The sequence below is a fragment of the Molothrus ater genome, chromosome 1 (genome assembly GCF_012460135.2).
Source record: "Molothrus ater isolate BHLD 08-10-18 breed brown headed cowbird chromosome 1, BPBGC_Mater_1.1, whole genome shotgun sequence".
Classification (NCBI taxonomy): Eukaryota; Metazoa; Chordata; class Aves; order Passeriformes; family Icteridae; genus Molothrus; species Molothrus ater.
In genome coordinates this window covers 17,645,178-17,672,865 of record NC_050478.2, presented here as the reverse complement: position 1 = coordinate 17,672,865, position 27,688 = coordinate 17,645,178, and the positions used below count along the sequence as shown (strand labels likewise).

Genomic DNA, 27,688 nt, shown 5'->3' with positions numbered 1-27,688 from the left:
GCGGAGGCGGGTGCCTGTCCGCTGGCTCCCCGGCAGCAGCCCCGCCCGCCGATCCCCGCAGCAAGTGGCAGTCCCGCGCCACGGGCCCCCCTCTCCGGCAGCGGCGCTCGAAGGATGCGGAGCTGCGGAGCGCGGGCGGCGGCGGGGCGCCGCGGGGGGACCCGCCGCTGCGCCGGGCGCGGGCGCCGCCGCCCCTGCGCGCTGCGCCGGGCAGGAGCTCAGTGAGCGCGGTGGCCGCGGCGGGAGGAGGCGCAGGAGGGCTCGGCTCTGCTGTCGCCGGAGGGGCTGCGCGCCGCTCCGCGCCGGCGGTGGGGCTGTGCGGAGCCCCGCGCTGGGGAGGTTGCGGGCGGCACCGCCACAGGTGACTCGCGGGCCGGGGGTCGCGTTCCGCCCCGCTGCCGCTCGGCCGCCTCTGCGCGTTCGCACCCCTGCGCCGCGGCCGCCTGCGCGAAGCTCATCTTCAGCCACCTCGCCGTGCCGGTGCGACCGGCAGCACCGGGGGACATGGCTTTGCTCCGGCTCCTTCTCCTCTTGCTCCTCGCCCAGCGCGGGCTGGGGTCTGCCGGCGACCAAGGGCAGGCAGTGCGGGGCCGGGAGCGGGCGCTCGGAGGGAAGCAGCCTATTTACAACCACATCAAGAGCCGGGAGCCTCTGCCGGCTCCGCGGAGCCGCTCTACCGAGAGCACCATCTTGGCGCAGCGGCTCGCCGAGGAGGTGCCCCAGGACGTGGCCTCGTTCCTCTACACGGGCGACTCCCGGGAGTTGCGGCGAGCCAACTGCTCCGGGCGGTACGAGCTGGCCAGCCTCGCCGGCAAGTCGCGCTTCACCTCGCACCCCTCCCTGCACGGCGCCCTGGGCACCCTCACCCACGCCACCAACTTACTCAACATGATCCTCCAGAGCAATAAGTCGCGGGAGCAGAACTTGCAGGAGGACCTGGAGTGGTACCGCGCCTTGATCAGGAGCCTGCTGGAGGAGGACCCCAACATCTCCAGGGCCGCTATCACTTTCAGCACGGAGCCTTTCTCCTCCACTCCCCAGGTTTTCCTCCAGGCCAGCAGGCACGAGAGCCAGGTCCTCCTGCAGGACTTGTCCTCCACGGCTCACCGCCTGGCCAACGCCTCTGTGGAAACAGAGTGGTTCCACAGCTTGAAGCGCAAGTGGCGGCCACATCTGCACAGGAAGGTCTTAAACACGGGCCCCAAAACTTTGGAAAACAGTTGGAAGAGGCGGGAGAGCTTCACTGCTGATAAGAACCACATCCGGTGGTCCTCACCATACCTGGAGTGTGAGAATGGGAATTACAAACCCGGCTGGCTAGTGACTCTCTCGGCGGCTTTTTATGGGCTGCGGCCAAACCTCCTACCCGAGTTCAGGTAAGAGGAGTGTTCCCTTTACTTTCTGTCGAGAAGGGGAGGGGGAAGCAGGATGGGGGTTTGATTCTTCCCTCGCTCCTAGGGAAGGGCATTCTGCTCTCTGGGTGACCTGATCAACCCCAGCCGCACGGGCTGCTCAGTCACAGCGCAGAGCAGCCTCAGGCCTTCCTGTTGAGCTGTGCCTTCGGGAGCTGTTGCTCCTTAAAAGACTCGCAGTCGTCTCCGTCTGTAAGACAGCGTTTGCTTTGCCTGCTGCCATTGGAGCAGGCGTGCATGTGGGTTACGTTCCTGGTGGGCTTGTGGGGAGAGGCGAGCAGCTGCTGCCAGTTGAAGTTTATCTGTGTCTGCAAGAGGAAAATGCTCACTGAGTTGTTATTTCTTATTATACTGTGAAATTGAACCTAGCTGGACCCCAGCTATGCTTTTAACCTGCTGGGAAATAACATTCCCAGTAATTAATGACATTACTAGTGCTGGTAAACTGCTGTTTCTGGTCTCCAGAGCACATCCACTGTGGGGTGCTCGAGCCTGGTCAGTGGTAGTAGACATGTAGGTAAATCAGTACTGGTGACTGCTGTTCTGTCATAGTTCATGTGGCTATAAGATGAAGTGGCAGAAGGAGAGCTTTCCTTTTGCACCTCCAGCTTTATATTTGATACCTGGCATAGGTAAAGGTTTGCTTATTTTTTATTGCTTCATATACTTTTTGTTGCTTTTATATACTTTGCCCCTGAACTGCAGCAGATAGAAAAAGGCTCTTTCTTGTGTCTGTATTTTGACACCAAAGAGAGATTTGCTCAAAGAATGAGAGCAACCTGTGGAGTGTGAGATGCCAGTTTTTCCCTTGGCACTCCTGTGAGGGGTCCAGTAACTTTGTCCAGTGGGGAATGTGCACTGCCCAAGAGCAGCTGGCATTTCTCAGGATGAGAGAGGAGCACACGATTTCTCTTGTGCTATCAATAAGTAGCAGGTAAAGATTGATAGGAACGTAGCTGACACCAGAGATTTTGCCACACCTAGGAGGCAAGGCAATAATATCTGCAAATGCTGTTTCTCTTGGCTTAGTCTGAAATCCAGTGTGATCAAAGAGATATGAGTGCAGTAATAAATTCCTGAAAAAACCCAAAATTTGTTGAATGGATAATGGCTGCTTATTTCTCTGTTGAATTACTTCTTGCCCTGAAATTTTCACACTTATGGGGATGATAGGGTTAAGGTAAAATGAACTCAGCTGTTGGCTGTTTGTTGCTGAATTCCTCTTGAGAACAAAACCCAGGAATAGGTCTACTGTAGAGCTCTTCTGGACCCTTGGGAGTCCAGTGAAGTAAGGAAGCTCGTCAGAGATCATTGAAATGCAATGTTCAATGTTTGATGAACTTTGGGATGTGGATGAAAGTTAATGTAGGCTGATATTCTCTTGTTGGAGAAAGAGTTGGGCAGAACCACTGGGCTGGAGGTATGGTGGCAGCCACAAATCAGCTCTCTGAGAATATAAATTTTGGTATAAAGTTTAACTCAAAGAAGCTTCAATCTTGACCTAACTGAAGAGGAAATAAACCCATGTTTTAAGGAAGAGTCAAAAGCTCCAGTCCCATCTCTGTGCCAAGATTCTGTGATGGCAGGAAGCATCTCGGTGGTGTAGGCTTCTGCTGTGGTAGCTTTGGTGTGCAGAACACACCAGGTCTGTTTTGGCATAACCCTGGCCAGCCATGGCAACCAGTAGATGTCCTCCTGGATGCAGTACAGAGCACTGCCTTCCTTCCCTGCCTCATCTTCCCAGCCTCTGCTTGCCCCGTGGGGGTCACTGCCCTTGTTATAGTCTCACACTTCAAGGGGCATTCACTGAGCTCATCTAAGCTTGGAGAACCACTTCATATTTACAAGATCATGAGATGGAGTATGCTGTGCAAGTTCAAATTGTTGTATTGCTGTTACCCTGAGCAGTTTGGACAAAACTAACAAAGATTTGTTGTATCAACAGAGATGAGTTTGTAAGCATTTCTAAAAAATAGGTTATGTTTTTTGCCAAACTGTTAAAGAAGCAGGTAGAAGAAGTAAAAGTATAAATACATACACATTCTGGCAAGGCTGAAGGATAGTTCCTGTGTTTCTGATTTGAGGTATGCTAGATGAAAGATGGGCCTTAATATAAGGTTATGACTTGGGATATTGAGAAAGTAACTTCTCAGCTACGCAGCAAATGGTATATACAAAATACGCTTCCAAGACTTGTAGTTTGTCTCAATATTTACACAGTGTTTTCATTACTTAATAGGTACACAGCCTCAATGTGAATTTTTAAGAGAAAAGATGGCTTAAAGCATGAGCACATAGTAGAAAAATGTAACATCTAGTGTGGTTACTGGAAAATTAATTGTGTGAATTACTATAAGATGCCTTTTGAAGAAAGCTTTACTTCCTCTCACTGTCAGTCTTTGAGTGACACAATATTTTGCCTTTAAATTCTTATTTAAGGCCCATGTGAGAAAACGGTGTTCATTAACCTCCATGTCTTGGGGCAGCTATGTTGGTTCTCCCAAAAATTTATCTTTGAACCATCTGTTAGAAACATTTTAATGAATCAGTTACCATGCTCCTCCCATTTAGTAGTCTGATGTGATATCATTAATGGTAATTTAGTGTATGCCTCTTTAATATTATTCCAGCAGTTTTTGTACTTTCTTTGCTCACATTAGGTTTAAGGCATGGTACATTAGGGTGAGATACATTCCAGGAGCATGCTATATCCATGAAAGAGAGCTCTTTCACATTACAGAAGGAAAAGCCTATTGCTCCTTGTTGGTATCTCTTCTGTGGCAGTAACAGAAGGGTTTGTTCATGTGGCATGGCAATGGGAAGAGGTTAATGTGGGCAATACTGGTACTGAATAACGAAGGCAATACTGGTACTGAATAATGAAGGCAATACTGGTAACTACTACTGGCTGTGTTCAGTGCGTGCTGCTGCTGCAGTGCTGTTGTCAGTGAGGCTCCCGAAGTGCAGCACAAAGCAGCAAAGCTTTCTTAACATTGTGAAGAGTTACAGTGCTTTTGGCCTGAGGATGGGAGTGTTACAGGCCAGGGGGCTCCTGCAAACAGCTCATCTGTCTTCAATTTCACCTTTCCCCTTCCCAAAAGATTGCTGCCCAGCTGGCTGCCCCAACTGAAGGCCAAGGAGAGAATGTGGTTGTCTTGCCATGACCAACACTGTAGATAAAACTGAGATGAAGTGGAGAAGCTAAAGGCAAATTGATTGTACTGATAAATGTACCAGAAGCTGTTCAGGGCCACATTAGCCTAGTACCATGCCAAACTAGCAGTGCTGGCTCTCCGCAGCTTCTTAGCAGTGCTTGCTCATATTGTGTTGTCTCCATTTTCTGGTCTTTCCACCCAAAGTGCATGGAGAGAACATTACTGCTACCTGCTTATAAGGTGCAGTGCAGGCTTTTGTTCAGAAATCAGGATCCACAGAGACTCAAAGTAATCACTTGATGTTACCCATCCCTCCTGTCTAAACTGATGCCATTTGCAGCTGAAATTCCCAACCTAATGTGCCTAATCACTCAGCTACTGTAGTGCTGCAGGGGGTAGAGCACAGAGGCGTCTGTCCCAGGTCTTCTGTGCCCCTCCTCTGCTGCTGCCTATCACATGGTCAGAATGAACCATATTTTATGGCGTGTGATGACCCAACTGTCCTCCTTGCAGCCCTACTAAGAAAGTGGAAAAGTGTGAGAAGTTGCATGTTGTAAATACAATTCCTTTTCTAAAAATATTTTTTTGGTGCCTGGAGAAAGAAATTAGAGGTCTTTGTTGCTTTAGCAGGCCAGGAGACAAGTGGGAAAGGTCATGTCTTCATCTAGAAGAAAGATGACAAATAGTCAGCTAATAGGAACACACAAGTTAAAAAAAGTCCTCCTGGGTCACTGAGTCAGTCTTCTGCTGTCACAAGCCCACTTAATGTCATCAGTTGACAAATCTCCATCCTTAAGTGGATGGGTTTCCCTCTTGACTCTTCAGTTCACTGGCATGCTGGACCTAAGGGTTGGATAACTTCTCCTGATTTCTGATCTAAATTTATTCACTCGCAGTTAGTTCTCTTCATTTGTTCTGGTCCAGAACTGTCTTCCATCTGACTTAGCACCCTTGGCTGGTGTTTACTGCCCTGACTTATTTATAGTCAGTGGCCCCTTCACCACCTTTATTTACTAGACTACACAAACTGGCTTTCTTTAGTCTCTGTCATAAGCTCTCTGTTGCCATGGTCCCTCTTCTCAGGTCCTGTTCCGATATTTCCTGAGCATGGTTAGTCAGATTCATGTGCACTGTTTCAGGCTTGTGCAATGACATCAATTATCCCCAAACTCTGATGAATGAATTGCTGCTTTTGCAGTTCAAAATGTTCCCTTGTGTGCTGTTCTCATTTTCTTTAACATTGTGTTGAAATACATCTACATTTTGGGAACTGGTCATTGGTCTTGGGTGATTTCTCATTGTGGAGATCAGATTGTCTTCAGGATATGAAGCACTGACTTTTTTCCCCCTCCCACCATATTCCAGCAGGTTTTTTGCCAAATCCAGCACAGCATTTACTATCTTTTTTAAAGGTTTTTAGGGAGAATCCAATGGAATAATGTCTGTTTTGGCAGAAAGGTACTCAGTCAGCAAGCTGAGTAAGTTGAAGGTGGCTGGTTTTTCTTTTTTTTTTTTCTTGTTTTTTTTTTTTTTTTGGTTTTGATTGTTTTGGGTTTTGTGTTTTAATTTTATTTTATTTTGAATGGGGTCTTGTTCTGGATCATTTACAGGTAACTTCATTCTGAAGTCTGGCCAGATTGTGCTATATCTTAATATTTTCTGCCTCTCAGAGGTTTGCTACTTCTCTCAGTTATTGGAAAGATATCCCTTGATGCAAAGATAATTTTTACTACACAGTTAAATTGAGCTGTTGCTCCCCTAAAGGCAGTGTAATGTAGTGATTTCTACTGTACCATTAACAATTACTTGGACCACTCCAGCATTAGACTATGATGGGACTCTTAGTTAAAGAAACATTACTAAAGGCAGATTAAAACAGGGAGGTAGAAGTATTTATGAGAAATAAGTAATTCCTTAGGGATTATTTGTATTATATGATTTATTATTCTGCTAAATATTTCACAGCTATTAAATTGCTTGGTAAAAAAACCCAAACAAATGTAGACATGAAAAAAAAATTAAAATTGGGTAATTTTTTTTCTTTGAGACATGGTTTAATTTCTTCCTTTACCCTCTTTTTTAGTTTCCCCCAATCTCTCTTTAGTCTAAGTACCGAGCTAAGAGAAAATTTATTTTAATTGTTTGAGACTTTTAAATTTTTTGTGCCATTGTGATATGATGTTAGTTGTATAATGCAGAAAATATTTTTAAATTATGAGGTTGACATTTTTATAACATGTCTTGGCCCTTGATTGAAGGTGTAGGTAGATTTAGAACAGGTTTCAAAAATGAAAAGGAATAATTTATTTTCTAGAATTTCTGAAAGTCTTGGATTTGTGTTCCTGAAAAGAAGTTAAAACAAAGAAGTCTCTTATTATTCTGTCTGTTTGTGGAAACCCTCAGGATATTTTAAGTATTTTCTAGGCAATCAATTATGTCCCTGCTAGCATTTTTCATATGAGGTCATGGAGAGGGATAGAAAACTGGATGTTGATGAAATATAGGAAGGGAACAATAAATATGGATTTCTCTTTCAGAACAATGATTCAGCTTCCTTCAGTATTGGAGAAATAGAAGAGGGTCTTTGAAGAAAGAAGTTAAATATGGCCGTGAGAGGATTGAAACACATACTGCATTCATGTCCACAATTACATAGTGCATGCTAGGTTGCAATAAAAACAATTTTTGGGTTTTTGGGTCACACTTCTGTTTCCAACTCCTGTGTTTTCCACCCCCATCGCCCTTGGGCCAGACTTCCAGCACAGCATGTTATCAAAGCTCTTTTGAAGGGGATGGACGTGTGGCAGTCCTTGCTATCTGGGATTCAGCTCCAGAACTGTCATCTATTCTATTTGTGAGTGTGGGCTGAGATAGAAATGTTCCTAAATGTGAGAAAAAATGTATTGCTGTGTTAGGTCAAATAAAAGGTTTCCATGGCCCTTGCTCCAAAAGCAGCTTCTGGCAGGTACTGAAAGAAAAATGTCAAGTTCTTCTGTCCTGGTTATGTCCAATTTACCAGTGATAAGCAACAAAAAGAAATTGTTTTCTTCAGACTTCATCTGAATGACTGGATAGTAAGTATATGTTAAACTGTCCTTCATGATTCTTATCCATGTTTTAACACATTTTTGTCTTTTGCAATGTAGTTTAGCATTGTATTCTATAATATATTTATATATTCCATTATAACCATCTATTCTGGGTTCCATAGTTTTCTAGTTTTAAACTCACTTCGTGAATCTAAATTCATTGGGAGATCCCAGATTCTTGAATGAATACTTTCCAAAGTGTTCCATTGCATCTTTTCTGCCTCAGCCAGGTTTAGTTGTGGGTTATATGAAGCATTTTTATCACTTGCAGACTTTGTCATGGCCACTCATTTGTGAAGTCCAACTTGTTAACTTCCCTGCATGTAAAAGCTGATTTTTGTTTTGTTGTTTCTTCCAATACGGATGAAAATGATTCATTTTTGTCAAAAGCTGTCTCTGCTCTGAGCAATTTTTGTATCTTGTTTGTGTGTTGTGTTGGAGATTCTACTTCAGCCTTCCACTTTCTGAGGTATTTGAAATGTTTTTAGTAGAGCCTATCCTTTTAACATTTGGTTTCTAAAAATATCTTGATATCTTGGTTTTGTCTTACATTCTTGCAGTTTGTATGTTCCTCCTTGACCAGGTTTATGCCTTTCAATTTCTTTCTTTTTTTTTTTTTTTTGAGGTTGGCTTCCACTTACTTTCGAGTTTTAAAATGACCTTGTTACCTTTAAATAAATTTTCAGGGTCACAGGATTTAGTATGGTTAGGCTGCAACCACCCATCCTTTGTAGGATTCTTCTATTTCAAAAGGTCTTTGTGTTCCTAATATGTTTTCTTCTGTTGTGCTCTGTTCCTTGGGACTCTTTCTTTCCACCTGCCTGTTTGACCCCATGGATGGTAATGGAAACATTAGAAGAAAAGCAACCTGAACTTGGCTCCAAGACCTAATTTCATAGATATAATCTAATGTAAGTGGTACTTTACCATCACTGACACCTGGCATTCCTATACAAGGTGATGCTTTGTGACAGAGTTAAGATGCTAGCAACAACTTGAGCATCCTCAAGTGGAAAAAAAACAACAAACAAGCCCAAACCATCCCCACTCCTCAGAGTATCTAAGAAACTCTGACTAAACTGCAAGGATATCCCCAGGGAGGCAGCACTGCATGCCATAAATATGAAGGCAGATTTAATTTGAGATAATTCTTCAGACCATAGAATTCATCTTTAAGTATTCTGCCCTTGTAATACTATTTCAATTTACTGTCTCTCAAAAGAGAGACTTTCTTTGCAGGTAAATCCTGATTTATGTGCCCGCACTGCTGTACCTTACTGTTCAGTTTATTTTAACTGGAAGCTGGTTCTCCTATGAAAATGTGTGTTGAAAAGCAGCAGTCATGCTATGGCTGAGGAACTAGGGAAGTGTCTGTCCTATTAGTAAGGAGTTGGTGGTGACTCTGTGACCAGGCCAAAATCGTGTCTCATGTCCCAGTAGCCTTTTATGAGTCTGGCTGGTTGTGCACGGTAACAACTTTAACAATGTCCAAGTGATGCAGAATCCTAAATCTGAACTTTCCAAGGCAAGCTGAACCTGCAGAACCTGCTGTTTGTCAGTAAGATTTTTGGCTGAAATTCATTTGTGAATTTGACACCAGGGTTATTTTTGGGTGCTGAGTTGATGGTACATGGGAGGAGCCTCAGGTGTCAGGTAGTATGCAGTATTTGAAGATCAATATTCTTGAAAGTGGCAACCTCCAAAATGAGAGTGGTCAGAAAAGTCATCTGCCCTGAAAATGCAAAATACAGTGTGTATCTGTCTAGAGGAGTGGGCATTTGCAGATTTCTGGTGGCTGTAGAGAACTTGTTTTTCTTATCTCCTTGTTTTCTGGTAAAGAGGACTCATGAAGGACAGCATGGAGGGCTGAATGAATGTGACAGCAAGTGTCTAAGCAGCTGTTTAGATGTGGGTGATGATGCCCACTTCAGTGTGTGATAACCATCCCTTATACCTTAAATACCTAAAAAGTGCTCACAATGCTTATGGGCACAAAAGTGAGTGTACAAACTTAGAGGGCAAACTGTGTGTTTAGCTGAGCTGTGATGACCTCTGTGCCAAAAAAGCTTTTGAAGATCTAGAGCACAAGGATACTGTTTATCACCATTTAAATGTTGGCAGGCTATTATTTTGTACAATTCTGTATTAAGCTGACTGGGAGAAAATGAACATGTTCCCCCTGATTTTTTTTTTATGATGTAACAGTAGAGGCAAAGAAAATATTCTGTAGATAGGTTTTACAACGTGTTGTTACAATGAAATATTATAACTACTGAAACTATCAGGATAGCTAGTAGTTTGGGAAAATAAGCTTAAATCAATTTCTGGCACAGATTTCAAGGCAAGCAGCATGCCAACAAACAGTAGTACTGGAAATACAGACAGGCATTAAAGCCTCTTAAATCAAACCTCTGACCTGACAGAAAATCCTTGATGACATCATTCTTCAGTGATTATCTTATATATAATTCAACTAATTCTTTCTTAACTGCATGTTTAACATGGACATGCAATCCTTAGATATCTCTTTTGTGTTTGTAAGGACTGTGAAATTGTGCCAGGAAACAAATATCTATTGTTTCAAGGAGATTAACAGAATATACTTACCTGCCAGATGGTCCACAATTACCACTAATATTGTTATTAACTTATGGCTGTGGCTTGTGTTCAGCCAGGCAGCATTGCCAGTGTGGATGAATGTGTTACTCTGACAAGCTGAGTCTACTCTTACACCCTTGATATTTGTCTTGATTGCTTACACCAAGATAGCAACACTGCAATTATTCCCAATTAGTTCGATAAATATAACACAGGGAGTTGGTCCATATACATTCTAGGAGGATGTGTTCTTTCATATGATCCATTTTCTGAATGCTGAATCAAAAATAACTGGAAATGTGGGTGGCTAAACAGGCTGTGCCAGCTACTGTATTAATCACAGATGAATTTCAGAAATCTATCGTGTACATATTAGTGTGCTCTGTGTATAGCATTGGGGCACAAGTCTGAGATGGTGTTTTAAAATGGATCTCAAATGAACTCATAGAACTCTTGTACCATCATGACACCTTTTATAAATGCCACATATATGCTTCAAGAAACTTTGCTTTTGAAAGCACTGTATCCTCAGGTAGTTTCAGACCCTGTACTACTTCAGAACTGTGATGCTACTATGAAACATGTATTGCAGAGGTCTAGTGAAAAAAGAGTAATAATATGCACCATGGATGTGGCAACAATTGAAATCCTTGTAACTGTAAGGAGAGATTGCTTTCCTGCTCCTGCACTGTCCTGTTTCTTCTTACTGTAGATTTTCACCCCAGAAACTCACAAAGCTCTGAGAAAAGGGAAAAAACCAGAACAACTTAGCCATGTCAAAAGTTCAGGTTGTGCTACAGAAGAGCTGCAGATGGGAGAAGAGTGTAGTAAAAAAAGTTTGCATTGAGTTCATGGAGATTGGGTTTTGTGAAAGACAAACCTTCTTGTAAGAAAAACTTTAGTACAAGAGAAGCAAAAGGAACATGTGTTTAGTTTAAAATGAAAGAATTTTGTAATATTTCTGAAAGAAGTATTATGAAAATATTTTTGAGCTTGGATGGCTTAACTGTGATCTTGACAAAACTGAAGCATAAATTGAAAGTGCAGGTGGAAGAGGGCCAGATAACCTGGGAGGAATATGGAGACTCTGTCTGAGCATGACTGTGATCATGAATGTCTTGCATCAGCACTAGTGCAGCCAGCAGGACCAGGGAAGTGATCATTCCTCTGTGCTCATCACTGGTGAGGCTGTACCTCAAATCCTCTGTTCAGTTTTGGACCCCTCACTTTAGGAAAGCTGTTAAAAGGGCTGGAGCAAGTCCACAGAGGGGCAGTGGAGCTGGTGAAGGGTCTGGAGCACAAGTTCTACGAGGAGGGAGCTGGGGGAGTTTAGTCCAGAGAAGAGGAGGCTCAGGGCAGACCTTACTGCTCTCTACAACTGCCTGAAGGGAGGCTGGGGGGAGGTAGGGGTTGGTCTCTTCTCCCAAGTGACAGGGACAAGAGGAGATGTCTTCAAGTTGTGTCAGAGGAGTTTTTCATTGGATATTAGGAAAACTCACTTCTCTGAAAGGATTGTCACGCATCAGAACAGGCTGCCAGGGTTGAGTAACCATCCCTGGAGGTATTTAGAAGATGTGGCACTTAGGGACACCGTTTGGTGGTGACTTTGGCAGTGTTTGGTAAATGGCTGGGACTCAATGACCTTTAAAGGTCTTTTCCAAGGTCTTTGGAATGAAAGCTGCTGAATGGAAAAGTGCACTTTGTGACAAGATGTTGGAAAGTCCAAGAACGACAGGCTGATCAGTCTCACCTCATTCCCTGGGAAGGTGATGGAGCAAATAATTGTGAAAACCCCTTCTGGAACACATGAAGAGGAGGAATGTGATTGGGAGGTAGTCAGCATGGATTTCTGAGGGGGGAAATTGTGTTTTACCAACTCAGCAGCCTTCTGTGTGTAGATAGCTGGTGACCATCTGGAGGTCAGACACTTTTGATACACCCCTGGTGGGCACCGGTTTGTCATGAATCACCAATGTGTGCTTGTGGCAGAGAGAGCCAACGGCCTCCTGGCTGGTGAGAGGAAGTTTTGCCAATGGGTTGAGGGAAGTGATTCTTCCTCTTTGCCCAGCCTGGTGGGAGAGCCCCATTAAGAGTGCTGTGTCCACTTGTGGGCTCCTCAGCACAGGAGATGTGGATGTACTGAAGCAAGCCTAGTGCAAGGCCACACAGACAGTTAAAGGTTGGAGCATCTGATGTACAAGAAGGACCGAGTGAGCTGGTACTGTTCAGCCTGGAGAAGAAAAGGCTCCAGGGGCATTTTGTGTGTAAGTACCCGGTGAAAAACTGTAAAGGAAGAGAGAGACAGACCTTTCTCAGCCTTATTCAATGAAAGGATGGAAAGCCCAAGAGGCACAAATTGAAATACAACAAATATCATTTAAACATCAGAAGTCTTTTGTTTGGACACTGTGGGTTTGGTCAGTCACTAGATTGGATTTCCCAGAGATGGTGAAGTCTCCATTATTGAAGGTATAAAAACCCCCAACTTAAGAGCCTGCTTTGATAGTTGCTGTATGAATCTGATTTTCACATCTATTTTTAACAAAGTAATTGTATTAAAGAGCTTTCAAAGGACGTAAGTTCTTTAATCAATTGTGTGAAGTCCAGAAGTATATTCCTTTCTTTCCAGTACATGGCTCTGAGTTTTAGGATGCTCTCCTGCTTTCTGATGCTTGTCCCATTGGAACATAACATGAATTCTCCAAATTGCAGCACTTCTGGTACAAGGCCATACTCAAATGTGCCTTCTCAGTGTACTTAATGACCCTAATTTCTCTGGCTTGTGTGTGTTGTCTTTCTCACAAGTAACCTCTAAGTAAGTTTTCTTTGGAAAATATTTATATCCTTTTTTTACTGGCATTCTGCTTCTACAGGGCTTTCTCGTGAAAACACCTTTAAGAGTTTGCTGTGTGGTATCTTCTCTTTAGGCAGTGATTAGTTTGTCCTATATTTGAAATCTGTACTTGTCTTTGCAGAAGTGTTTGAGGAGGGAAAGGTGAGTTTCCTCTCCTACTAGCTAAAAACAAAATGTACTCAAGGGAAAAACTTTGCATGTAAAGGAAATGAAACCTTCTTCTGTCAGGTGCTTCAGGTGGATGGGTTGCATTTCTTTTAAAGCTGAATCATCACTGCTTTTCCTACTGTATAAAATGATTTCTTTGGAGTAGTCAGGATGATGCTAATCCTTGATAGCTTTGCCAATGTGACTGGTGTGTAACATGAATTAGGAGAGCAAGGAGTAGTGTTGGTCCTGGTCCTGCTGCCTGCTTTGTGCCTGTCTGCAGCCATGGGGAGTATTCATTTGCAGAACAGGTCCTGTCCTCAGCCCACACGCTAATATCTGTGTTAGCTCACAAAGGTCCAGAAAATATTGGAAACATGCTTGGTGGGATCTACACATGACCAGATGAGTGATCTGTTTTCTCTACTGCTATGGGCATATGTCTCTACTGCTATGGCACCTTCTTGCCAGGTTAAATTTGTAATCCACTGACATCAGCATTTTAAAGAGATAATCTGTGCAGTATGGCAGCTTTTCCTCTCCAGGTTTTTGCTCACCTAGAACATGGAGAAAACAGTTCCTTGGGGTAGAAACATGGTTTGAACAGTCCCGTGGTGAAACTGCTATTCAAAACAAGTGTACAAAGGCAAAAACTAGAAATATATCAGAATATTCCAGAAGTGTGGTGTGGGCTATTTTAAATTTAACTTGCTAGAACCAGCACTTAAGTATTTCAAGCAATTTCTAAATGTGCCCAGAATTAGATTGTTTAGATTCTAGTCAGGAGACTGAGTGGGATTGAGTGCTCCTCCTGTACTAACTTCCTACTGTCTGTTTTATGTAATTTTCTCATGCATTCTTCTGACCACTTACAGGGTATAGTTGTGTTTTTCCATTTACTGGATAGCATGCCTGAAGATCAATGTCCAAATTTAACTGTTGTGGACTCTTGCTGTACTGGGGTCAGGTATGAGGGAACAGCATTTTCCTGGTTTTGATCAAGCTCCCTCTTACGTTCTAATTTTGCTTGTACATATCCTCTCAAATATATGGCTCTTTAGCTATCTTGTTACTATTATTGTGTTATGAGCATTAATTAAAAGAGGGAACACACTTTGGGGTGAATGAGGTGCTTCTGAGATAGAGGCTGGGCCATGCCCTTGTTGGATCACAGCCTGAAAGAAGGGAGATGATGGTGTTTGTAGTTGTGGGAGTCCAGACTCTAGAAATGAAAACATCTGTCCCAAGTGGCTGAAATGATTGACTTGAAAGGAATGGTATTCTGAATGGAAGAAATTAGCACAGAGCATTCATCCACTATGAATGATTTTGTGTAATGATTTAGCAACTAGAAGTTGCATATTGACATTTTTGTCAAGTCTGGACTAAAGCAAAGCAGTCATAGATGACATGCTCTGACAAAATGATGCTATAAATGTCCTAGGTAATTCTGAAGAATATGTAAATCTTTAAAGGCTTTTTAAAAAAAAAGATATAGAACTACAGTCTTTTACCTTTTTTCTTCTGATAATTTTCAAGTTTTTTACACAACAGAGTGTCAGCTTTGAAATTGGCTTGTTAGCTTTTCTTTCAAAAGAATTTTTGAGGTAAACTGTTGATGATGAAACCTAGAGACTTCTTGGTATAGGACTTACACAATTTAGGTGGTCCTTCAGGACATGTATGCGTAGGAAACTTTTTCCCTTCACACACATCAGTGATCTATTGGTGGCTTGTGCAGCTTTCTGATGCTGTATCAGGTTTTATTGCAGGGCCAGCTGGCAGAGATGTAGTGAGAGTGCTTAGATGCCTGCTGGAGGAGGATGTTGAGCTGTAGAGAAGAGGCTTGAATGTCTCTGGGGAGGGTACAAAAAAGGCTTTTGCCAGTTGTTTTGGCAAATAGGGTTCCCTGGAGCAAAGGGGAGAATGTAGTTTTTGCTGGATATGGGGTGAGGTGCAGTGTCTGGTACCTTGCACTCAGAACTGCCTGAGAAGGTTGCTAGCTTCAGAAAAAGTAGTGCAGCTCTTCACTGTATTTATTTTGGGTCTTTGCTGCACAGTAAAATGTGAAGGGCATTACATTGTTTGGACATACAACTTGTTCTTAACTGCCACCCTAGTCTTAATATGTTAGATTTACTGAGCTCTTGTCTATAGTACATCTCAGTAAAGTCTAAAATAAGAATGTTTCTGTGACCATGCTGTGGGAGCACAAAACTCTTCTGGTTTAGATATTTTATCAAATTCTATATTTAGAAGAAAGAGGTAGTTCTGCTTTTCAGGCTGCAGCATCACAAAAAAAGCCTAACCTATTTCTGCAGTTGTGTTCAAGGCTGTTTCCTCTCTGTTTTCAGAGGTGTTGTCAAAGTGGACATCAATCTGCAGAAGGTGGACATTGACCAGTGCTCGAGCGAGGGATGGTTCTCAGGGACACACAGGTGTCATCTCAACAATTCTGAGGTATGTCTGTCCCTAAGGGACCTCACTTCAGTAACAAATCTTTACACTGAGCACTGTTCTGTAGGATAAATGTTATGTATTTTATAGACATCGAATGTGGTTTGTGGGGCTGAAGGAATCTTTCTGTGTGAGGTGTTATGGGATTCATGAGTTTCAGGAGTTGCCTGCATTTCAGAATTATTGATGTTGAAACAGAAGCAAGGTTATTGTGAAGAGATAACAGTTATAGGGAAAAAGATTACCAATGAAATAATTTATGAGGTTCTGCTTTGCAAGTCAAACAATTATTTTGTGCTCAAAATCAAAATAGGATTTTAATGTCAGTGTCACTTTTGCTTGGATAACTTTGCAAAATCTAGTAGAAGTAGCTGAAATGCTAATGGTAATTATTCAGAAATACATGGTCTTTTGATAGAGTGATACAGAATAACAAGCAGAATTGGATACTGTAATTCCTTCTTAGTAGAAATGCCAACATTTTGACAGAGCTGACTAAAATGTTTGTGCTCAGCTCCTTCCTGCTTCCGCTTTCTTCTGAAGGTCTGTGTCTGGTTCCATCTGTCAGCAAATCATGGATCCTTCGGCCTGGCCTGTCATATGTATTCAATGAAACTTTTAAACAGAATACATTTTGATTTTTCTTTTAATTCTCCTTTGTAAAGGTGATTTCAAAGGCACCCATTTGTTTTCTGTGAGAGTAGGTACCTTGTGCATTTCTGTACTTTTGGAAAGGACAACTAAAATGTAGGGAAATCTGACATTTGTCTACCAGAAGTCAGGAGATGCTTGCCTAATTTTCTGTAAAATGCCAATTTATCAAAGCCAAGTCTAAATTTAGAAAAACAGTTGGTTTTGATGAATTCAGCTGCTAACATTTTTGAGCAAGAAGAACTCAGAATTTTTGTAAACATCTTTTTTTCTTTTGGTATTTTTCTCATGAAATAAACTTGAAATTCAAAATCAAGTCTTTGATAAAGACTAATTTAAGACTAAATATTTCTGCAAGTGAAAAAATTTATTTCTCTGTCAAGTACTTTTTGACTTCTGAATTTAAGGGAATACTTTTTAAGTTGCTCCTGTTTCTTCCTAGAAGAAAATACTGTTTCCCATGTGATCGGTAAATGGTTTTTTTTTTAATAAATTCTAGTTATCCCAAATGTGATAATATACTTTGGCAAGTGCTCCTCCTTCTCCTAATGTCTTATGAGTAAAATATGTCAGCAGAGGGGTGGGATTGTAAACTGCATATCTGCAATCAAAAATAAAAGGGAAAGAATCCAGTCCTAGGTCTCTGGTGGCTTAGCCCCAGTTGGCAGATAAGTCCCATGCAGTCATTCCTTCATTTCCCCTGCCCCCACTGCTGTGGGGTGGAGAATTGGGGAAAAAAGATAAAGCTGGTGGGTTGAGATAAGAACAGTTTAATAATGGATACAAAGCAATATGGTAATAATAATGATAACAAAATATGCTATTACTTATAACGATGGGGGGAAAAAAGGAAAATTAAACCTGAGAACAACCAGTGATGCACAATATCACCTGCTGACCCATGCCTGTCCTCCAGCAGCAAGTGACCCCTCCTGCCCAACTCTTCCCAGCTTCTATCCATGCCACCAGGCAGGATGTTCCATGGTGTGGGATATCCCTTTGGCCAGCTCAGGTCCGAGCTCTGCTTGCTTCTTGTGCAGAGCATGGGAAACTGCAAAGCCCTTGACTTAATGCAGGCATTGGTTAGCCTGTACCAGCTACTGAGCAGGAACTGCCACAGTTGAACCCAAGAGAAGATCCCATGTGCTGCTTTCCATGCTTGTTTCATTGGAACCCACTGTGTGCAATAAGGGTAACTTACATAATTGTGCAACCATATTTTCCATACAGTTTTGCTTATAAATGCCAATGAAATCATATTCCCTGTACTCTCTCTTATCTACCTAGGGGCAGTTAAACAAATACCTGATGATGGTTGAATGCTCTGCCCCCATTTACAAAGTCTGTCTCCAGCAGAGTAGGAAGAGAATCCAGGAGGTCTCTGGATTTCCAATTCTGCTCTAGTTAGACCCTCTTTGCTCACTTCAGTTGTTGTTAGGTGACTTTACTGCAGCATAGCTTCTGTGCAGACTGTTTGATAAGCCTTTGCCATAGTGAATTTCTGATTTGGCTCTGAAAGTGTTTACTTCATAGCCCATACCATGTGGCCAGGCCACCAATACCATTAAACCAAAGGCATAAAGCTCATTATTTCAGAATATTTAAAATTTTGGAAATACATCTCCCTTCTTTCCCAATGCTATGAAAATAGAGAGTGACTTTATGCAAGAATGGGAGGAAAATACCAAAGTTATGGATTAATCAAAATGCTTTTATAGTGGCTAAAATCTACTAGACACATGGCAGACAAATTCTCCTACTTTCTGTGCTGTTCTGAAGTGTTTATTTTCTAAATAAAAATCAGTTGAAATGAGGGAGATGGAGGTGCATGGAAACATATGGTAAGCCAGTGGTCTGTATGTGCTAGACAGAAAAAAAGGGAAGGCATGGATGGGATCCAACTTCTTCCAGAAAATAGAGACTGTTGTTGAAAATACTGTATTGCCTTCACATAGTCTGGCACAGCAGTATTAGGAGATGATGCTAACTGTGGCACTGGGATTTGTCTTTGGAAGGTCATCTAGAACAACCTGATTGTGATGGGATAGTTAAAGTGTTAGTCCTTGCTTGGAAAAAAAACAGTGTCAGGTTGAGCGATTTAGGAATATTATGATTCAAATATGCAAAATACTGAGACATACTTGTCTTCCTTAAACTTCCATCTGTCCTTAGATTTAGGTGTTCCTTAGGATTGGTGGATCTTAAATATCTTGCTTTATGTATGGTGCCCTCAAGTACAAAAAACCGAAAAAACCAAGCACTAAGAACTTTGAATTCCCCATTTTTAATTCAACTACTTAAATTTCTAATATGTAGTGGATTTTTTCCTGATTTGCTCTCTTTTGTGGGCAGTACACATGCATCCCTGATTTTGTAGCAGCCTAGATGAACAAGAGTGCCCTTGTTAAACCACAGGGTAACTGGACACGGCTCAACCTAATTAAGCAGGAAGTTAGGTGATACTTAACACAGGAAATCCAAATTGCAGCCATGGCTAAAGTCTATTTCAGTTGTTATGCTTTTCTCCTTTTAATAACTTGATCAGCCAAAAAGAGGTTGATGGCCAGGTGGCTTTTGTGAGAGAGAGCTGCATTCTGCTTCCTGCCTTCTACCTTGACTCCCAAATAGGCAATGGCTTCCCCAAAACTATTGGGGAAGATATTTGGATTCTCTGGGGCTGCAACAAATATGACAGGTAATATCTGCAGAGTTAGAAATAATTAAGTTGGGTAGTTCATAAAATGATGCAGTCTGAAATTAACAAACAGAAAAAGTGTAGTTACCCAATAACAAATGCAAAGTAATTTCATTGTACAGGCAGTGCTGTACAATGTACAGTCAAGGCTGGTAATGGGAGTAAGAAAACATGCACTTTTACCCTGTTTGAAACCCTTGAAGACTTATACTATATTGGATTTCTTCTCCATAAATGCTGACAGCAGCTGCTGGCACTTTTAGTAACAACTTTAGAGTCCTTGTGGAGCCTCCAGCAATAATGTCAAGGCTGAGGAGCATCTGAAGAAATCAGCTGGTGTGGCCCCTGAGCCCGGCCGGGTCCTTCCAGCCAGCAGCATCAGTCTGTGAGCAGCAGACTCCACACTGTTCCCCTGGCCTTAATGAGCTTGCCAACAGCTTGCAGTGTGAGGCAGGCTCAGCTGACATCCCTTTGGGTTTCAACAGTATTCCACAAATGACAGCGTGCAAAAATATCTGGAGGAAATGAGGGAAGCAGAGTAAACAAGAAAGCTGCAGTGCTGTCTGTGCACAGTGGCTGCATATCTGTGTTTGCAGAAGGATGCATAGGCCTACTGTGTGTTTATTTATTGTGCACAAACACAAAATCAGTTGAGAAGGGAAAACAAATGAGCAGTGCAGCCAAAAATCTTTTTTCCATTGTTTAGCAAAACATTTTGGTCCATCATATTTTATTATACTGTATGCAAGGTTACAAGCAACTGAAGAACGGGGAGGTGGGGGCTGGTTAAAAATAGAATTGTAATGGGAGTGGGTTGGGAGCAGGGGGTGGGGGGAACCCAATGCTTTCCAGGTTTTTCAAGCAAGTGCTTTTCAATGCCCTTGTCAGACTGGGAAAAGGCTATTAATGTGCACAGTCTGTGGGAGGGGAACTGTGGCAAGAGATTAGCATCTGAAGTCATAACCCACTGGGTCATAGTCGGTGTCATTGATTTTGCTTTTTACTTGCATGTATTTTCTGTCCTATCCATTAGGGAAAGTGCAGTCAGAATTAGAAGAATTTGAGATCAAAGCTGTTTGGTGATTCAGTCTGAGTGAATAGGTTTATGGACTATAGTTGGCTTCTAATTTGGAAATAATAATCATTCTTGAAGCTCCAGATTGCATTCAACGCAGGATAAGAGCAGTACCCAACCAGAGCAGAGAGCATGTCAGGATATATTTTTGTCTTAGAACAACATCATCAGTGGTAGAAAACAAATACTAAATGCTGTATCAAATCCTGGGCTAAAGGGGGAAACTTAGGAAGAAAGGGCAGTGGCTCACTTCAGTATGCAGGAAAAGAAAACATAGCCAGCACGTCTTGGAGTCAGAAGCAGACATATTCTCTCCAACAGCTCAGGGTATTTGAAGAGCATGCAGTAGACACAAAACACCATTTTGGATGCTATTTTAAAAATAACTTTTGCATCATCTGCATTCATGGGAAAAGTCCCCTTATGACAGTAAACCAGATCTAATCTGGCACTCCCCCAGACACTGTTACATAAAATACGGTGGAGGTTTGTTGGAGTTCTCAGTGATAAACAAGGTGCTGTGAAAACCAGCTTTCAGTTTAAGAAGAGCCAGGTTGCTTAGCTACAGCATCTTTGCTTTAAAGACAAAAATTTTAAATGAGTCTGTGTTTTCAGGAGCTAATCTTGGTTATCAATGTTTTCTTCAAAGAAGAAAACCTTTGCAAACATTCCTTTCATCCTAGCTAGCAGTCTTAACTTGAGCATTTAAATTCATCTGGGTCAGTTCTATTTGCTTCTGTTTTTCCTTCCCCCAAAGTTAAAACATGAAAAGGGGTAAGTGGTTGGCTGAATGATGTTGTCTGTCAAACTAAAATAGCTGGGAGATTTTTGGTTTATCTTGCATATGACAGGTGATGTAGCATTACATCAGTTTCCAGTTCTTTCAGATCTGTGACTGCAATTTTTGGATCTTTCTCTGCTGAACAGAGAAGTTCAGATGATCCTGTCAGGCAATGCTGATTAGTTGTGCTGGTGCTTCTTCCCGTTGTGTTTGGGAAGGGAAGAAGTGAGGCCCAGAATTTTAGTTGGCTGGTGGAACATGAGCAAAATATACCTGGTGGGAGCAAAGGGGAAATTGCAGAGAGGGGGATGGGTGCAGGGAAGAGAGAGATTGAAAAACTGTGGCTGGGACAAGAGAAGGAAGATCAAGGTGTATTGAGAGGCACAGAAAACCTTGCAGTGAGGACCGTGGGGACTGGAGCCAGGCTGCACCATTCCCATGGCAGGCTGGCTGTGAATTGCCTTTCCAGAGTGAAAGGGCAGAAGCTGTAGCAAACCCAGGCATAAACAGAGCACAGCTTCATTCAGAGTCCTCATTTGTTATCACTCTGTCCAGAGGCCTGTACAATGTCTGAAAAATGCCTCTAGTAGCATTAAGCACAATTAGATATATGCAATTAGATAAATATGCAGCATTTTGGTTTCAAAGCATCTGGTCCAGTCTGAGAGATTTGACAGGCTTATCGTGTAAGGTGATAAAAAGATTATTACCCCCATTTTACAGCTGGCCCACAGGCAAAATTATTATCTCCAAACTGATAGATTGGAATTGAAGAGTGATCTCCAGGTGTGTGAATTACCTTCTCCAGAGTCTGATTTCTGCAGAGACGTGTGCCAAGCATGTGAACTGAGATGTGCTCCAGCCAGGGCTCAGGCTGGATCATCTTCAGAATGGGTTTTGGGGTGCATCACAGCAGGTACCCACACCATGATCTAGATCCTTCCAGCAAAACTTAAGCATCCTGATATATTTCTGAAACCTGTGTCTGATGAGCTTCATAGTTTTCTTGACTTGGGATCTTGACTTGTGATAGAATTTTGGTCAAAAATTAAATCACCCAAACTCCTCTTAGATAAACACTGTTGCTGTCATTGCAAAGGACACAGCTTCTTAGGAACTGTGCAGACTCTGTTCTTGAGTTAACTATCAGTTTACTCAGGTAATATGAGCTGTTATATAAATGCAGAGAGTTTTTTTCATAGTTAAAACAGGAAAATTCTGCTCATATGTACATACTTCAGTTAATTTTTTCTTTGAAAGAAACTAGGTTATTTTTGCAAGACTTGAGAAGGTTAATCAATAGAAAAAAAACTTGTCTGTCTTACTTTAAAAAAGCTTTTATCAACTGCAGTAACTGTTTTTCCTGCTTTTTTCATAGTTCATCATACCTACACAAGAGGCAAGTTTAATTTAGCCTAGAGAATAAAGGTCATTTATTTTTTCTATAACAAATTAAAGTTATCTTGGAAACATTAAAGCTCTCATGAAGAAAAAACTGCAGACAATAGCTGCTGAATCTTTATATTCAAAACAATGTACTGAATCATAGTAATAACCTTAATGGGAAGAAACTAATTTAGCTTTATTTTTAAGCACAATTTTATAACACTGGACATTCAAATACAGTCACTTTTGTTGGTGACTTCTGTTGAGAGGTCAGTGCTTTTTTTGCAAATGAAAAATTACTGCTTTTGGGTTATTTATGCTTTTGTTTAAATCTCAGTAATTTGTATGACTTTTTATTCTGGTTTGCATTTGCCAGTACTGTAAACTGATCACTGTCAAGGACTGATGTCCTGGAAATTTCTTAGTCTTTACTAACCTTAGAATCATCTTTTGTGTTTCTTTAATACTTTTTTGTCCATCCCTGTTTGAGGTGATGAATGTACTAAGCATCAGTACTTAAATGGGAATGCAGAATATTTGATTTTTGATCTTCAGATTTTTTTATTACTGCCTTTTTGTGTTTTGACTATTTTGTAAGCTGAGTTTCATCCTGATGCGTTTCTTTATTGTTCATCTATAAGGATTTTATTCTTTTTTCTATCACTGAAAAAGTAGTGAAAAGAAATACACTTCTTCCTAACATCCTATGTATATAAAATTCCTAAGATAAGCAAGATATTTATTGTCTTTGATTATTCCTTAACTTATAAAAGATGGTGAGGGAAAGTAGATATTGCTTACAGACCAATCAGACAATATTTGTTATATTGAGCTGTTTTCTTCTTGCTGCAGGATCAGAATCCCTCTGAAGTTAAATTTGGTCCCAGATTTACCCCAACTATTCTCAAGTCAACCAGTTTTCATTTACTTGCATGAAATAGGTGGTAGGATTTGCTTACTGAACTCTACTCTTTTTGTCAGAATGTAATAGCTACTTTTTTTCACCCCCAATTCCATCTAAACATTTTAACAGTTTTTCCTCTTTCACATATGGTTGGCTAGAGAAAAGAAGTATTCATGAAGAGGTATAACTGTGCATTCTAATTTAAGCAAAGTGAGTCCCATATAGCCACCATAACCAGTTATAGTCTTACTGGTACATTTTAAAATAGAACTAACTCAGTTGGCTTGGCCTGAGAAACAAATTGAACTTTCTCTACAATTAATAAACTGAAATATTTGCAACCCTCAAATATTTTTGTATGTTTTTATATCAATGTGTATTTACAGCTAACCTGTGTGCGTGTCTGCATATATGAACATTACATAAATGTGTGTGTCTGAACATGCATTTGGAGCTGTGAATTGCTTAGTCCTTTGCATAGAGGCATCCTGCCAGAGCAGCTTTGTGCTGAGATGTTAGAGAGGCTGAGAGGGGACACTGGTCCTTGTTTTGCACCTCACCCTGTGCACCAGCACAGGCTACAGGGCTGAGCAGCTGGGAAGCAGCTTTGTGCAAAAGGTTCAGGGGGTCCTAGTGGGCACCACGTTGACCATGAGCCAGCAGGGTGCTCTTGCAAGGCTTGCACAGCCTCTGGGGCTGTGTTAGGCAGAGCTTTGCCAGCTGGTCAAGGCCTCCTCTGCAGGGCTGTGCCCGCTTCTGGGCTCCTCAGTTCAGGAGATGTGAATGCTCTGCAAGGGGTTCAGCCAAGAGCCACCACGGTCATCAGGTGTTTGGGGCACCTCTTGAATGAGGGGAGGCTGAGCAAGCTGGGACTGTACAGTGTAGAGAAGAGAAGTTTTGGGGATTTTCTCTACTTAAAGGAGAGACAGACTCCTCTCAGGTGTACTCTGTGACAAGACAAGAGGTAGGGCTTCAGACTGAATCAGTAAAAAACCCCTTTTTTGATTACACTGTGAGAGTAGTCAGGCAGCAGAGAAGATTGTCCATGGATGTGATGGAGTGACCACCATTGGTGATGTTCAGATATGTGGGGCCTTGGGCAACCTGGTTTAGCTGAGCCTGCTCTGAGTAAAACTTGGGACTGGATGATTTTCAGAGGTGCCTTCCAGGCTCAGCTGCTGTGATTCTGTGGTTAGCTGCTCTCTCATCCTTTGTAGATTCATTTTTCCTGTCTGATTTAGTCCAGAAAACATGGCATCCCTTCTGAGCTTTGCATTTCCAGTCTGCTTTATTTATACTTGTGTCAAGACTCTCTTCCATTGCCAGCTGCTTTTGCTAATCACTTTTTTCTATTAAACTTCTAATAAGTGTGTGAAGATGTGCATGTAAGTTTTTTGAGAAATCATTTGCTTTAGACACTTTTTCTATAACAAGCTCAACATTTCTTTTTTCTACTACAATAGAAGAAAGGGAATAAATATATCCAGATTCTTATTTTCTTAGATAATAGCTGTAAGCATCTAACTTACTTTTAAAACGTCTCTGAAATTGATTTAGTAGGGGTAACATTAAATTTTGGATTGTGCTGGCTTGCTGCTTGCACAAGGTTTTAAATATTTTTATCCCTTCATATATTATCTAAGTATATAATGGTTAAATCTTTGAGTGGATGAAAGATCTAAAATATAGATTTGGTGGTGCATTTGATTGGACTACAAATGCTGCATTATAAATTGGGAGTTTTCCAAATAGACTACAAGGTATAGAATACTGCCCTAGAATTAGAGGATTCTGAGGGCTGTTTACTAAATTGTTCTAGGTTCTTCTGAAATTAAGACATTCTGATACTTGTTTTGATACTGAAATACAGTGAAGCAACATGAGCAGTGCATTTTCCTGAATGAATGTTTTTAATAAGTGTAATTTTGAAATATGAAAACATGTATTTCAGGTAGCTTCTCTTGGAAATTGTATAATTTGAAGGACTGGTAAAACTTGATTAAAAACATGCATTAGTCTTAATCCTTTCTTATGGGGAGAAAATGTAAAAAAGACACTTGGAGAGGGTTCTGCTATATGATAATGGCAGGCGGCTTTGTGATACATATTGAGCATTTCTAGAAACTCATGTACCAGTCAAAGCCCCACCAATTACATGTTTTTTTTTTTTCTCTTGAAAAGTTTAGAAACTTTTGATACCATTTGTCCAGTTCCATCCCTAATCATATCTATCTTATGCTGTTGGATAGTCATGGTGTTATTTTAGCTCAGCCAAACCATCTTATCTCTCTTCCAAGAAAGGAAGTCAAAGAAAGCAGCACTCCAGAACTTGTAGACTTCTACCAGCCATGATAAGACACCATGACCTTCCAATATATACAAGACATGGCACAAATTGATTTTAAGCATGTGAGAGCAAATATTTGCTCTGTAGAGCTTAAACTCTGTAATTCATGTTGTTCCACTGCCCTTTGAAGTAAATACACTGGCTGAAGGAGGCATTTATTGGTTGCTTAATTATACAGAACTTTTATATGGATAACTGATATATGATGCTTGTTTAGAAGAAATGGCTAAATAAAATGCTGCTGTCATCCTGATATGAATATTTGGGAGTATTTTTGTGAAAAATTGTGAGACTGATTTTTTTCTTTTTCTTGGTAGTAGAATGAGTTTTAAAAATTAAATTTGGGTTTTCTCTTTAATAATGATTGCTTTCTAAGGTACCATTTTATTGCTACGTAGACTGTGAATAAAAAGCAATTTTCATGAAGTATTATTCAGTGAGCTACTTAAGGAAGAAATACTTTTGCATGTTTAATGCACATTTCAGCTATGTTTCATTTCCATAGGTGATTGAGTGTTGCTTTTAATTATGCATAAGTGGATTATTCTAACTGCTTTCTAACATTGTTTTTAAAAAATGGTACATTATAGCAGTCATTTTTGTTACAAGTATGACCTAAAAATATTTTCTTTGGTGATTACATGAGGATATGGAGAGACATTTTGAATCTTTGTCATACTGCAGCAAATTTAAGTGTTTTCCCTATTTGTGTATCTTTGTTGTAACACTGCTAAATGGTGAAAATGTTGAAATACGTGTAATAGTTGAGATGTGTCAACTTTGAAGTCCTTCTCATTGGATTTTCCATAGGCTTTACATTAACTGTGTTTGAATTTGTATGTGTATAACGCAAGAAATGACTGCCATGGGTCACAGATGTGGGAAGGAAAAGGAAGTTGGGGTGGGTGGGGCACTGTGTACATCACTGAGGCCACAGGAGCTGCCCCCATAAACTGGGGCCACAACCTTCAAAGCCCTGTCCAGGAAAGAGTGATGAAGAAGAGGAGGGCTTGAAAAGCCTGAATTCCATACAACAGCTGTGCACTCACCTTTTTAGTAAGAATGAAAGGATAACATTATTATAAGGAGAGAATCCCTCACTTGTCCATTGTGAGCATCAAGCATTTGACAGTGCTCTTGCTCCACTCCATTTGTTTTCTCCAAAGATACAAACTCTGTTACAAAGAACAGTGTTTTGTGAGGGATTTTTTTTTCCCCTATTATTTCTTGCCTTGGTTAAGTCCCAAATAATTTTGGGTTGCAGGTGTGAGAATGTTTGTAATTATCCATTCTGATCATCCATAGCTGTATGACTTTATAGCAGTAGCTTTACATTAGGAATTGGTCTTTCAGTCTGTAGCATGCAGACACTTCTCACTAATATAATGTGAATCCTTGTTGATGCTGAAGAACAGAGGCAGTAATCTGTGATCTTGGCAGAGAGGAGTGGAGCTGCTGACCTGTTGTGTTGGCCCTCAGAGCTCCAGTTGTGCTTTGTTCTGTGACCAGCATTTTTGAGTGCATCCTCTGTAGAAAGACATTTTAGGTCCTGGAGGGAAAATGAAATCAGGTGGGATATGTTCTTCCCTCTTGCAGCAAAGGCTAATCATTCAGGGGATCATTCTCTCTATCACCTTTCCAGGTACTATTGATCTTTATGTTCAGTTTAGCCATCAGTACAGGCAACATGCTCTTAGTAAATACAGTTCTGTGGACATGATCCAAATTGTTGAGATCAGTCTGGTTTCTGGCAGACTTTGATTCTGACTTGTGGACTACCCTTGTGCAGGTTAAAAGGAGTCTTTTTCTGCTTCCTCTTTTTAAAAGGATGTTACCAATAATTTTTTTTTGCCTTTTGCTACAGTGTCATAACTGGGACAATCAGACTCTTTTCTTTTTACCTTCTCCCCCTATCAAATCCCACACCACATGTTGCCTTTTTGGAAAAAAAACAACTCCAAACAACTGTGTAAATTTTTCTTAAATCTGCAGTCTTTTTGTAATTTGCAGTCTCAGCTTAGCTTTGGGTTTAGGTTGAATTCCTTGTTTTGGGAAGTATGCAGATGTAAATGCTGTTACTTGTGTGCAACTCTGCCTTGAATCTGGTTTTGCTTTTCTCCTCTCTAGATTAACAACC

General features: G+C 41.3%; 1 protein-coding gene across 1 annotated transcript in view; it reads left to right on the top strand.

The window, feature by feature from the left end:
* Positions 1 to 223: 223 nt before the first annotated feature.
* Positions 224 to 27,688, top strand: part of GPR158 (G protein-coupled receptor 158) — a 187,893-nt gene continuing 160,428 nt past the window's right edge. Inside the window, exons 1-2 of the mRNA XM_036400776.2 lie at positions 224 to 1,376; positions 15,610 to 15,715. Of these exons, the coding sequence (XP_036256669.1) occupies positions 505 to 1,376; positions 15,610 to 15,715 (978 nt within the window). The 5' untranslated portion in view covers positions 224 to 504. The remainder of the gene's footprint in view (positions 1,377 to 15,609; positions 15,716 to 27,688) is intronic.